General features: G+C 43.6%; 1 protein-coding gene across 1 annotated transcript in view; it reads right to left on the bottom strand.

The window, feature by feature from the left end:
• Positions 1-14,267, bottom strand: part of SV2C (synaptic vesicle glycoprotein 2C) — a 241,488-nt gene that overhangs the window by 126,983 nt on the left and 100,238 nt on the right. Inside the window, exon 3 of the mRNA XM_003785923.2 lies at positions 3,765-3,945. Within this exon, the coding sequence (XP_003785971.1) occupies positions 3,765-3,945 (181 nt within the window). The remainder of the gene's footprint in view (positions 1-3,764; positions 3,946-14,267) is intronic.

Raw genomic sequence — 14,267 nt, 5'->3', positions numbered from 1 at the left:
AATATAGTTAGTGAATAAATATTGCAATTAGCTATGAAGTATGTGTCTGTTAGGCTTCATCCACAGAAGGAGAAATGACTATTCTTTCACTTACAATATGCAGACACATTGAAATTTATTTTAATTTCTTTGGCGTTACATTTTTCTTCTGACCTTCATGCTTAGTGGTGCCTGGCCCCCAGGGAGAAGTTCCTGGCTCTAATATTGCCTGACGTCCAAAGAATTATAATTCCCATAATTAACAATGACTGGAGACAAATAATAAAATTCTAGGGCAAATGAAAATGAATCAGTGATGCCAACTCCATTTCCCATCTTTCTAATTTTCTGTAACAAACGGAGGAAGGAAAGTGTCTGCTCCTTGGTGTGAGATTCATTTAGGAAAGTGAGAGACAGCTGAATAATTGGTGATGTCCTGTTCTTCATTCCCACAAAACACTGTTGTCCCTGGGCAGGGAAATCATTCTTTGTACTGAATAAATATTGAAAGTCACACACAGTGTGACAGCTAGATATATTTGTGTTTCTAAAGAGATATACTCATGACTTGGTCTGGTGAATTAGAAGGAAAGCACACATAGAGACAATGACATTATTAAGCCAGGTGAATCTCAGTCTAGAACTGAGTCTCCTTATAAGCAGAAACAATATTGCTAATGATGCTTCAGCAATGAAATAAGGTAGCGTAACTGGAAACCTCTGGCATCTGCAATAAAACTGACATGAAGACATCTAACCCTTGGATTCAGAATGCACAGTTTACTTATTTCTAGAGTTGCAAGTTCAAAGGGACTTAATTCCAACTTGAGTCCTCCCTGAGTCATCCCTGACTCCACCACTGAACTTCCACGTGTACAAAGAAGGGTTTGGACTTCCTAACCTAGAACTTTGCTTTGTTATGAAATTCCCAGTAAAGGGAACTGGTGGATAGGTGCTGTACCAAAGAGGGAATCCTGCCAGGTACTGACCAGGTCTACTCTGATCTTACGTTCCAACACTGGGGAAGTAAGCATGGGATGGATCCAGTGACTCACGGGCCCACTGTGAGGCAGACCTGAGCTAGAACTCCATTGACTACTTGAATAAGCCCTAATGCTGACCTATGGGCCACAGTGATATTTTGAGTCTCCAGAAATTAGTTCAGAACCAGCGGCCATAAATTCTGAGAAGTCTGATTATTTCCTCTCTCCTCCCATGCCAACTCTTTCTGATAAAGGCCACAGGTCATTCTTGGAAGGGCCAGAAGAGAAAGCAACAGTATAAATTTTTGGTAATTCATAGGAGTCCTTCCTCAAGGGAACCCAGCCTCATTCAATTGGTCTAGGTCTCTAAACTGGCTCTAGTCTGGAAACTGATTGAGGGGCCATGATTTCCTGTTTTTATGACTCCAGTTAGATTTTTGTTCACTTAACATAAAACTTTTTTGCTTGTATAGATCATGTAAGAATTTAGTAGATTTCCATTTATCTCACTTCATGACAGTGCCACAGATACCTAAATGTCAGTCTATTATTTTTTAAAATTTTAATTTATTTTTCCGATTTCTTTTCCTTAATTTATTTTTCCAAGTTCTTTTCCTTTCACTCTATTGCCCCAGGCAGAGTGCAATGGTGTGATTACAGCTCACTGCAACTTCAAAGTCCTGGGCTCAAGAGTGATCCTCCTGCCTCTGCCTCCAGAGTAGCTGGGAGTATAGCCATGCCACCATACTCAGCTATTTTTTTCTATTTTTGGTAGAGACAAGTTCTCACTCTTGTTTAGGCTGGTCTCAAACTCCTGACCTCAAGCAATCCTCCTGCTTGTCCTCCTAGATTGCTAGGATCAGCCCTAGTGTCAATATTTTCTTTCTTTTTCTTTTTAAGGATGGGATCTTGCTTTGTTGCTTAGACTGGAGTGCAATGGTGTGATCACATCTCACTAGCTTAGGGTGACCAGATTTTAACATTTGTAAAGCGGACAACATGCAGGGGACAGAGCAGGGCCTGACAACAATGCAAACTTTGATAAGCAGTTCTCGATAATCACTTCTCAATAATTATTTGTTATTATTACAGTTTAACATTATAAAATTAACAAAAATAATATGAAACTCATATTCTGGTGAAATAGCCACATGGCAGCTGAAAACTGTATATTCCCTTCCTGTTCTCCTGCCCATTCATGCATTCTTTCCAAAAATTAGGACTTTTTAGCCGCAGGTGGGGCGTGGGACAAATTGCTAAAAAGCGGGACTGTCCCGTCAATAGCGGGACGTCTGGTCACCCTACACTAGCTCACTGTAGACTAGAACTCCTGGGCTCAAAGCATCCTCCCAGCTCAGCCTCCTGAGGACACAGGGCTATTTTTATTTTTTTAGAGATGAGATCTCATTATGTTGCCCAGGGTGGAGTGCCGTGGGTGTTCCCATACCTGGTCATCTCAAATTACAGCTTTGAATTCCTGAGCTCAAATGATCTTCTGTCCTCAACCTATTACACAGGTGTGCAGCCCTGGACCAGGCCAAGTCAGAGTGTTCTGATTGCTGCTTGGACTCTGTGGTCCTTTATAGTACCCATACCCACCTTGCCGTAGACAATGAAGTGGTTTAGAGCAAGGAAGTCCCAACCCTTTGGAATTTATGTGCTGGTGGAGGAGAGAAAGCAGCCCATAAACAAGTAAATATCTTCAGGCACTGGATGAGAAGCGCTACCAAGGAGACAGAACAGGCAACTATGGTGACAGCTATTATCTGGGGGTGGTCTCAAGAAACACCTCTTGGGCTCACAAGGTGGAAGGACTCTGGGACAATGTTCAAAGTAGCAAGGACAGCAGGCACTCTGGTCCTGGGAAATGCATGGAGCGGTGGAGGGTCTGAGCATCAGAGGCCCACAACAGAAATATACTCAATGTTTCAGAACCTTATTTTACTTGCCATGTTTTCTCTCAAATCTTTTGCCCATGATTAGTCCTTTCTGTTTCCTTCAGGGGCTAGAGTTGAAATTCAAAAGCCAGAAAGAATTTCCCCTCTCCTCCTTCTGCTGCTGTCACTCTGAGGCAAGAGCACAGGGGAGCTCAGCTGAATGAATGGGAGGGAGAGCCCAGAGGGGGTGGGAAGTGCCAAGTGATGAGTGAGGGTTTCGATCATTGTTCCAGACTTTCTCCTCTTGCTTGTACTTTTATGCATTGTCTCATATGACCCTCACACTCCAAAGTATGACCCTCACACTACAAAAGAATAATTGGGCTAGAGACCTTGCTGCACTTAGTCAAGGGCAGGGCAGATACACCTGGATTTCTTGGTTCTCAGTCCTGTGCCAGCTTCCCAAAGGCACAGTGCTATGGCCTGTGGTATCACAATTATTTGAGACACTCTAATCCTGGATTTAAGAGCATGCTCAAAGAGTCCAAACCTTTAATTAGTTCATAACAGGTAGGACCGGAGCTATTTCCTGCTTAAATAACATTTTCAGAAGAAACATGGCGTGTATGAACAAGTCCTGCCATAGAAACAGCATTTCGTTTAAAACAATATCCATTTACTAGAACTAAAACACTAGAACAATTGGCCATGAGAGTACAGGTGTGTGTTTCCTTCTCTCCTGAAATCAAAGGTTGATAATCACATTTCTAAGAAACCAGCACTGTGGCTTCTAAGGCTGCTCCAAAGCTCGGGGAGGAAATGTGTGGAGGGATAATTTTCTGGCAAGGAGGTTCTCTAGATGGAGAACATGTTCGGTTATGAAAAAGGAACACACTACTATAAAATATGAAGGAGAAAACCTTACCCGAATCCAGAAAGTAAACGACAGAAGAGAAAGAAGCCATAACCTTGGACAAATGAAGAAAGGAAGGCAAAGAATCCGTTGACAGACATGCAGATCAGAAGAGACTGTTTCCTTCCCACTTTGTCTGCCAGGCCTCCCCAGAAGAACGCCCCCACCATCATTCCGAGGTACACTATGCTGCCTGCAACACACAGAAAACAAAGAGAACACATCAGAGGCCGGCCGGAAATCACAGGAGCAACAGCAAATGAACAGGGAACAAAATACATTCCAACATTTTGTATGGGGAAAATTCCCTTTAAAAAGGATCCGTCAGGACAAAGTAATCAGCTGTCATGGTGGAAAGTAAACTCTGTGGGCTACCTTAGGCTGCCAGGACTGACTACAAGGACCGATGGGAAATTATCATTTCCTCTGTCATCTTATGCATAAGAAGACAACCTTGTCCCAGTCCTGGAGTGGGGCTCACAGTCAAGTCACCCTTAGTCAGAAGGCCCAGCCTCACACCGTGACAAGGTCAGCATGACAGACCCAGTCAAGGGCTCCCAGGGTGAAGCGGGAGCCTGCTTCAAATCTGCAGATGACCTGGGCCAGGACCAGACCTTTGAGACCCTTCTAGTGGATTCTGTGTGTTTTTTTCTTCCTAGTCCTCCTCAAAAGTCCTAGCCCTTCCTAGGAAGTTAGGGAAACTGGGTTTAGAGATTATAAGAGTTAATTTAAAAATAGTCTCTAATTCTGCTCATAAGAGAAGACTCTTTTCTTGGCTTAAAAAGAAGGGAAAGAGCTCTTAGAAGGATGGGAAATATTGAGCTTTGATCCCTAAGGGAAACAAACAGAAAATCAGGCGTTAGATAGATGTCTCTCTTGGCGTCACTGTGAGGATACAATTGAATTTTCTAATTCATTTACTTCTTTTTAAAAAAACAGGCCCTTACAAACTTTGTCCGGAATCTTTCTCAGGATGAAATAATATTAGGTGTGGCCAGTGTCAGTTTAGGAGGGCTGCTAAAAGGATGTCATATGTCCAGAGGAGATGGCGTCCTTAATGCATGAAAATTTAGTATATCTGGATATGGCACTAAAGCAAATGCTCATCCATGTCTGGTTTTCCTGCTGCTTCATCCAAACATCATTTTCAAAGGCACATGCAAGAAACTCTGTAGCCTTGAGGTTAGAAGGTAAAAAATCATCAGCTTATTAATTGTTTTAGATTAGTTTGGGAAATGTCCTATTTAAACATTCACCCTCACATTAGGTTGCTTAACAGACAGTTAATGGAGCAAAAATGGAAAGCCCTTGGCAGGGTCTCGTGACCGTCACATCAATAACATGTGGATGCAGCTTTGCAGATAACTGAATGAATGGTGAACATCAGAAGCAATTAAAAACACCCTCCCCCCCCCAGCCTTTATTTAGACTGGGGTATGGCAAAGAGAGTGATGGTCAACCTTTGCCTGTGTGTGGATGGCACATTTTTCTCTAAACTACAGTGCTGACTATACACAGATCATCTTTCTCAATAGAGATTACTCATATCCTGAGACCCAGTGCATATCTAGAAGACTATTTCAAGAATTTATCAGCATAATACAAGGAATTCCAAAAGCAGACAGATCATCCAGGAAAATGCCTCTCCAGCAGAGCTCCACTTTACAGCACAATAGGTTCAAGTTTGCCACTCATCCCACTCAGAAAATAACCAGTAGCTAAGTTTCTTCTTAGTAATATCTGTGTCTTTAAAAATGTCTACAAATCAGAAAGTGAGTTTCCCTAGATTAGGAGTAGCCTGTGGCTGTTACGATCTAAATACCTGTGAGTCATTCTTGTAGCTCCAGTCCCAGGAACAAAGTCACCCCACCCCCCTTATTTCCTACAGACACCCTATACCTCTGAAAGGGAGCGGCCATGACAACAACACTGACCCACCGTGACTACTCTGCTGCAGAGAGCAAGGCCACTCCAGAGGCAAGCTGTCTTGAGTCTACTTGACAACCCTCACTGTAGGGACATATGTTTGAGCCTGGCATTCGTAGATGAACATTCCATATATTGGTTCATTTAATTCTCATCACAATCCTACAAAGTGGGTATTATTAACCCATTTGCAGATGAGGAAACTGAGACTCAGATTATTCAACTTGATCTAACAGGTATCAGGTGGCTAATGAGGGTTATGAACTAGGCTGACACATGGAATGCATGAGGCCCCACTGTTCTGGTCCCTTCATTGGGCCCCCCTAAACTTTCCTTGATCTGACAACTAAAGCATTAAAACCTACTGCTACAAGACAATGCCTAGTGTTACAAAGAGTTGTTCTGACTCCCAGGCTCCGTCCATTCTTTCTTTCTTTTTCTCCTTTTTGAGATAGGGTCTTAATATGTTGCTCAGACTGGACTCTAACTCCTGGGCTCAAGGAATTCTTTGGCATCAGCTTCCTGAATAGCTGGGACCACAGGTGCATGCCAAGGCTGCCCTGGCTTGTTAATAATTATTTTGAATATATCACCCTTATTCTTTCTACTAAGCTTATTGGGGAACCCCTATTATGGGCAAACCAGGAAGCAGGAGTTGGAAGGTAGGGTCTCTAGCTGGGCATTAGCATTTCTGCTTGGTTTTCCCTAGTTCTGTTTAAAGAAAGTAAATCTGAGTGCCTGGAGCGAGGTAGGTTAACCAAGGTCCCAAGGTCCCTAGACCATGACGCCCAATACCTCCCACATTCCTCCACCATCCTGGTGCTGAGGGCACTTGGGTTTTCAGACTTCTGAGAGGATGGAGTTTAGAACCTGGGGAGAGTAGTTTATCAAAACTAAGGCTGAGGCTTGGCACCCATAGCTCAGTGGGTAGGGTCCTGGCCACATGCACCAGGGCTGGTGGGTTCGGGGCCTGCTAAACAACAATAACAACAACAACAACAAATAGCCAGGCATTGTGGTGGGTGCCTGTAGTCCCAGCTACTTGGGAGGCTGAGGCAAGAAAATCCTTAAGCCCAAGTGTTTGAGGTTGCTGTGAGCTATGTTGCCAAGGCACTCTACTGAGGGCGACAAATTCTGTCTCAAAAAAACCCCCAAAAAACAAAAAAACTAAGGCTGAGAGACTTCCATGGCCCACTAGGGTCATGTGACCAGGCACCTGGCCCCAAGCCACTGTGTTCTTTCCCCTCTGGCAGGATGGCTCAAGAAACTGGTGATCCAGTGAGGGACACAGGCAGAAACATGGATCAATGAGCCTGGGCCCCGCTGTGAGGTGTGCACTGCACGGGCAAGGTAAAGGGGAGCAGAGGGGCAGGCTGGCTCCTGATTCTGAGGTGGCCTCTGCCAAGGTATCACTAAGAAGAAAATATCTGAGGAGGATCTAAAGGATGAGAAAGATTTTAAGGTGGTGTTAAATTCCTCCACAACTGACAAGGTTAGCATAAAAAATATAATATCAAGCTGTGTCTTCACTTCTATCCGGGTTAAAAATAGGCTTAAGATTCTAAAGGTACCATTGCATCATGCACATTAGGTGAGGTCCCCCCCAAACCCTCCTTCCTTTCAAAACTATTAAGTAAAAGAGTATAATTGTGATGGATGTGTTACTTAGCTCAATGTAAGCATTTCACATCGTATATCAAATCAGTACACTGAATACCCATAAATACATCAATGTACACAGTTATGATTTAATAAAAACATTAAAAATAAAGAGGAAAAAAAAGGAAGATTTTGAAGATAATAATACTCTTTTGTGACTGTGCCTGTCTCAAATTGGAAATTGGGCTGTTCCATTGGGCACGCTGTGGAAAGCACAAAGCCTACCCAATAGCTTACGTGAGACAAGCACAGCACAATTAGAGTGTTCACTGGTGGACTGTGTATCTAATTAAAGCCAAACCGTGGAATGTTGGCAAAGGCAGTTGCTCCGGGATTGTCAGAATATGAACTGTATTTCCTGCCTTGCTTGCGTTCACCTTTCCGCCTGTCTTTACAGAGTTGGTAATGGGGGGTCCTAGAGAGCTCAGGACAGAGATGTGCTCTGGACAAACACCAGCCTTCTCAGCTCTGCGCCTCCTTAGTGAGCTGCAGGAACTGAACGATGTCTTCCTCTAAAGCCTTTCATTTTACAAGTGGCAAAACTGAGGTTGCGAGAAGGCAAAACTTGAAATCAGGTCGTTAGGTCCTCAAAGTAGGTCTGACCCCTTGGGCAGCAGCCTTGTTCTTTCCAGGGAGGAAAGAGTGTTAGAATGCAGGCTTCCAGGCCTCACCCCAGACCCACTGACTCAAAACTGGCATTTTTTTTTTTTTTTGAGACAGAGAATCTTGCTCTGTCAAATGGCATCATCAGAGGTCACTGCAACCTCAAACTCCCACGCTCAAGGGATCCTCCTGCCTCAGCCTTCCAGACCGCTAGGATTACAGGCCTGAGCCGCTACACCTGGCCCCAAATCTTCATTTTTAACCAGACCCCCTAGGGGTCCTGTGTGCACTTTATAGTCTGAAGGTGCTTTCCCCTAATACAGCCTCTCTAGTGTGTTTTTTACTTGAAGTTCATATGTGTCTCTTATGGGTTTGAGGGGAGGAAATGGGGGCTATGGAATATTTTCCCTATAAAGCAGGAGAAACTGTAGACTTAGAAGCTGCTCGCCTCCCCGGGGACCTGCCACCCTCGGGACAAGAGGCAGTCCTCCCCTCCACTTCAATTCCTGGAGGCCTATGTTTGGAGCAGTCAGGATGTGATTCTCCCACCTTTTCATGAACTTAATGAAGATGTTAACTCGGCTGGGCTTTCAGGAAGTTGAACCTGAGCTGAGAAATAAACTCAACCTATTCTTCCTGCCACAGCTCTGGGGAAGCCATTCTTGGCCAGTCCAGCCTCTCAGATTCTCACAGAGCAACAAAAAGGCCTCAATAATGGGTATAAGACACATTAGATTATTTGGGTAATGGTTACTCTAAAAGCCCAGACTTTACCAAGATGCAATAAATCCATGTCACACAATACCGTACTTGTACCCCTTAAATTTATACAAACACTTTCTTTAAAAGGCCTCAAGCGTGACTTGTCATTAAGATATTTTGTAACATGAGGGCTGGTTCCATTATCTTTAATATCCTCTCATTCCCCCTGATAAATATCACATTTCCATTTCTTCTCTTTGCTAAGCTGTTTTTGATTCTTTTTGACAATCCCTAAGGGGGCATATCTTTTCCCCCAAATACCCTTTAAAATTATGTTTAAACAAAACATTTTAGGAAATGGTATATGGGGTTTTCTCATAGCAACTTCTAGCCAATTGGTTTTCAAAAATTGTTTTGAGCACTTCAGTCAGCTGTGGCAGATTCATGGCATCCTTTAGATTGAATTTCCTTTTTTCTTTTCTCAGAAACTAGGTCTCACTCAGTCACCCAGGCTGGAGTTCAGGGGTGTCATCACAGCTCATTGCAGCCTGTGAAACTCCTGGGCTCAAACCATCCTCCTGCCTCAGCCTCCCAAAGTGCTAGGATTATAGGCATGAGCCACCACGCCCACTCTATACATTGATTTTCAATGACAAATCTCCGTGGTAGTATTCTGAATTTACTGATAGATTATCTCCATGAGGTGACAATCACACTCACCTTTCATAAGGGGATCTTCTTAGGTTAAAACAAAGTTTTTTATTTCTGGAAATAGTCAAAAGGAATAATGTTGTCTGTTGTATGCACAGGGCTATAATAAGCTTTACTGCACAAATTAAGTTCAATATTTTTTAGGTATTACTCCTTTTATAAGAAGCAGGTGGTTTTATTTTCCAAAGATAGCTGTGCCTGCCCCCCCCCCGCCCCCCGTCCCCCAATCCTGGGGTATGCCTCCGGTGAAGCCCACTGACATAGATTCTCTCCTTGACCAAACTCTGGTCTTCTGACCTCTCTTCTCAACTAGACCCTGACTAATGGACTTCCCTGTTCAATTTTAACAAGGACCCTCCTAAGTCAGTAAGTGAGAGCCTCCCACCCTGGATATCTGATCATCCTTGATATCTGATCAGGTTCCTCATTCTTTACTATCTCCTGGGTGATGTCTGATCAACTCGCCTGCCTTCAGCAAGAATCCCATTAGTCTGGTTTAGCCAGAATCCCCTTTACCCTTGATGTAATTTTGGTAATTTTCCATGTACTAACCCTCGTGCCTTGGCCTTTGGCTATAAATTCCCACTTGAGTTGAGTCCGATCTCTCTTCCCTGCCGTAAAATGTATTGCAGCAGTCCCTACACCTACAGTGATGGTCCCAAATAGAGTTGGCCTTACCATGCTTTAACAAATGTCATCAGTAATCTTCCCTTGACCACCACTTAGTCAGTTTTCACTACCCAGCCCAATGAATTGACCAATCCTCCCATAAACACACCGAGAGCTATCACGTGAAGTGTTTGCTGTTGATCCCCTACCTTCTGCTTCCTCTATGTGCACTCTCTGCTCATCACGGGTCACCCTAGCCTGTCTGCAGTTCTGCTTGTTAAAATGTGCATTGAACCCAACATCAGCCACATAGGTAATAAAATATGAGTGTGAAAGGAAAGGGAGCTACTTTTAGGAAAAGGAACTTAAGGAAGACTTGGGTAAGATGACTTGCAAGAGAAAATCTTTGCCATTAAATAAGTGCAACCAACGAAACAGTAAAAGATGGAAAAAAATTATGAAGAGGAAAGATTCTGTGCTCAGAGGGAGATCCACGCGACTTTAGGGTCTCACTTCGCTTTAAAGAAATATAAAAGTGAAAATCAAAACTGCATAATGGCTGTGGTGATGCCAGAAAGAAAATGGGGAATTTCAGTTTGAAGAGCTCAACTCAGGAAAAGTTTCTGATTCTGCATCCAAAGATGGTCATGCGGACACGTGCTTACATTAAAGTCCCTATAGCATATGTTTAAGTACAAATGTGTATTTTTGCAGGTGTTTCTCCTTTTACTAACTTTTCTATGAATTGACTAATTATCAGGCATTAGTACTTGACTAATTACTAATTTACATGGGCATGGGGATTTCGACCGTGCTGTAGAAGACTACTGAAGGCTTGCTTGGTGCTTCAAGAAATCAGGTTTGCCTAAGCTATTGGAATAGTCACCAATTACTCACTCCTGGTAATTGGTTTGTCGTGTTACTGAAGGCAACACTGAAAAACGGTGCCTCCTGACGGTCAGTACTAGCATACACATCCTCCCAGTCTCTTTCCTCAAAGAAAAACTTTTTTTTTTTTTTTTAAATCCTTTCATATTAGAAAAATCCCTAGAGTGAGGCCTAAGGCCCCCAGGACTCCGTCTGGTCTCCCTCTATCTAGGCTTAAGGTCTCAGGCATTTCAGCTTCTGCCTGTGTCAAATGCTGGGACTGGAGTAGAAGTTGGACCTGTCAGCCTGGCAAAGCTGATCCATCCTTTCCCTTCTGTGACATGGGGTGGCGCTCCTCTCTCCTGCTGGCCTCTTATGAATCCGCCCCATCCACTCCTTGATGTGGAAGCTTGCACACCCGCTGCCCTCTGGTGTCTGCTGCTGGACCCCCAAAATATTTGGCTGTGGGTGAAATTGCCTCAGCCAAACTATCACAGTCCATAGAAAGCTGATTCCAGGCTCGGCGCCTATAGCTCAACCGGCTAAGGCGCCAGCCACGTACACCTAAGGTGGCGGGTTCGAATCCCCAGCCCGGACCCGCCAAACAACAATGACATCTGCAACCAAGAAATGGCCGGGCATTGTGGCGGGCGCCTGTGGTCCCAGCTACTTGGGAGGCGGAGGCAGGAGACTCGCTTGAGCCCAGGAGTTGGAGGTTGCTGTGAGCTGTAATGCCACGGCACTCTGCCCAGGGGGACAGCTTGAGGCTCTGTCTCAAAAAAAAAAAAAGAAAGCTGATTCCAGGGGCCACTGTCCCTTCCCAATTGTCTTTGCCCACTCTTGATGCTACAGTTCACTATTTCTGATCATGGTTGGTTTCCAATTCTGTGCCTGAATTAGAAATGATAATGTGATATCTCAAGTTCTTGTTCTATTGTATTCTTTGATTAAAAGGGCTGAGAAATGAACCACTAGTCACTTGAGGTTGAGGTGGAGGAAGAAAAGTAACTGTTATGTCATTTTCTTTTATCAAATGCAGTAGCCTTTATCTTCATTCCACTACCACTTACCACTCTGAACTTTGGGTCAGGCAGCAAATTGTTAAGAGCCTAGGCACATGAAACAGATGGCCTGAGCTGAATCCCTGCTCTACCAGCTCCTAGCTGTGTGATCCTGGGTAAATTACTTAATTTCTTTGCACCCCAGTTTTTTCCTCTGTGTAATGGGCTGCTGATGGTAGCTACCTCACAGAGTTTATGAGGGGCTACATGGAATAAGGCACTTAGTATTGTGTGAAACACACAGTTGTTCAATAAGGAACAATTACCAATATTAGTGCGGGTGTGAAGTAAAGAGAAAAGGGAGAAAAACAAATGGTGCTGGGAAAGAAGCAAGAAGGAAAGGAAAGGGCTCTGGGACGGGGGGAGAAAGTGAAATGACGATCTTGGCCTCCCTCAAGTCAAGATCTGAAAAGAAACCACCTGAAACAGTGCCGGAAGACTAGTCCAGCTTTTCTTTTTTGCAATTTGACACGATTTAAATGCATAACTACTAGACGTCTAATGCCTCACTTTTTTTCAATTACTATTATTAGTAGCCACAGGTAGGGGCCATCATATATTCCAATGCATCTGTAGACTTGCACAAAGTCGGATAAGACCAAAGGAAGTAATAACTCCAGAGGCGTATGTACGAAGGGGAAACAACCTCTAATTTGCATGGGAGAATATTTACAACAAAAGTCAGTTCACCTTAGCTAGAAAGAACTGTAAATATCAGATGTAGTCCACAGCACTTCGCTGACTTTTCCATTTAAAAAATCTGACATTTAAGTTTGCCAGTCCAAGCCGAGACTCAAACTAGCTGCTCGTATATAAGTAGGCAGCTAATGCCAGTCAGGCAGCCCGGCCCGGGGTTATCTAAGTCCACTGGGCACTCAAAAGCACTTTCCCTGAATCCAGTGCAAACTGTAGTGCAGCCCTAATAACGTAGCCCAATCTATTCTCTAATAGCTTTTTCTCAAATGGCTAGTGTACATTATGCCCATTAGAATTGGAGAAGAAATAATAAAATATTTTTTGCGTGTCTGGCTCTGCAAAGCTCCCCCAAAGGCAATTATGACTTATTGGTATTCAAAGCAATAAAAAACAAGTCTTAGGAATCAAGAACTTGAACATGAGTCCCTTTTAGTGCACCACGAATATCACACGTCAATTCAACACCAAGGGGAACACTGTTTCTGTAAACTTCCCCTACTCCAAGTTCTGTGCTCAAGGAAAATAGTGGTAATTGGCTAAAGCTGTTCTCTAGTAATCCCAGTCAGTGATTCAACAAATGTAGGGATGGTCATTCATTCTGCAGCTCTTGTTTGACTGTCTCTGCAAACCAGGCACCTGTGAGTCCTGAGGACAGAAGGGAAAAGCTGGTACAGGTGAACAGGACCTGGCCCTCACTCTGCAGCTGTTCACGGCCAAGTGCGTGTGGTTTCAGACCCCAGATGTATGTGAGAATCATCAGCAGAGCTCTGAAGAAACAAAACACCAAAGCAAAGCCATATCCAGAGGTTCTGGTTCTGGAATAGTGCCCAGGCGACAATATTTTTTTGTTGTTGTTGTTTGTTTTTTTGTTTTTTTTTTTTATTAGATCATAATTGGGTACATTAATTCTCTCATAGGATACAGTGTGTTACTTCTATATGCAGTTTGGAAAACTCTCATCCAGGTAGGCAACATAGCCATCATGTCTTTCTCATAATTGTTATGCTAAGACATTTATATTCAACCTTTAGACAAATTCACCTGTACCCAAATAGAATAAACTATAGGCATGATCCCCACAATATCATTCTCTTCACCCACCTTCCCTCTCCCCTCCCCCCTCTTCTTTCCCCGTATTCTAGGGCTCCATTTGGATTGTAGCTTTCCTAAGATAGCTAACAATTAGTTTCATAATAGTGTTGAGTACATTGGATACTTTTTCTTCCATTCTTGAGATACTTTGCTAAGGAGGACATTTTCCAGCTCCATCCATGTAAATATGAAGGAGGCAAGGTCTCCATCTTTCTTTGCACCCAATCAGAATGCACCCCAATTTTTAAGAGATACTTTAACAGACATGAGCAACCTGATTACTCCCAGCTCCGTCATAGTCGGAGATTTTAATACCCCTTTGGCAGTGCTGGACAGATCATCCAACAAGAAGCTTAGCAAAGAAATTCTAGATTTAAACCTAACCATTCAGCATCTGGACTTAACGGACATCTATAGAACATTTCACCCTAATAAAACTGAGTACAGGCTCGGCGCCTATAGCTCAACCGGCTGGGGTGCCGGCCACGTACACCTAAGGTGGCGGGTTCGAGTCCCCAGCCCGGACCCACCAAACAACAATGATGGCTGCAACCAAAAAAAATAGCCGGGCATTGTGGCGGGCGCCTGT

The sequence above is a fragment of the Otolemur garnettii genome, unplaced genomic scaffold (genome assembly GCF_000181295.1).
Source record: "Otolemur garnettii isolate 467f Iridium unplaced genomic scaffold, OtoGar3 scaffold00017, whole genome shotgun sequence".
NCBI classification, from domain to species: Eukaryota; Metazoa; Chordata; class Mammalia; order Primates; family Galagidae; genus Otolemur; species Otolemur garnettii.
This window is presented reverse-complemented; position numbering and strand designations above follow the sequence as displayed.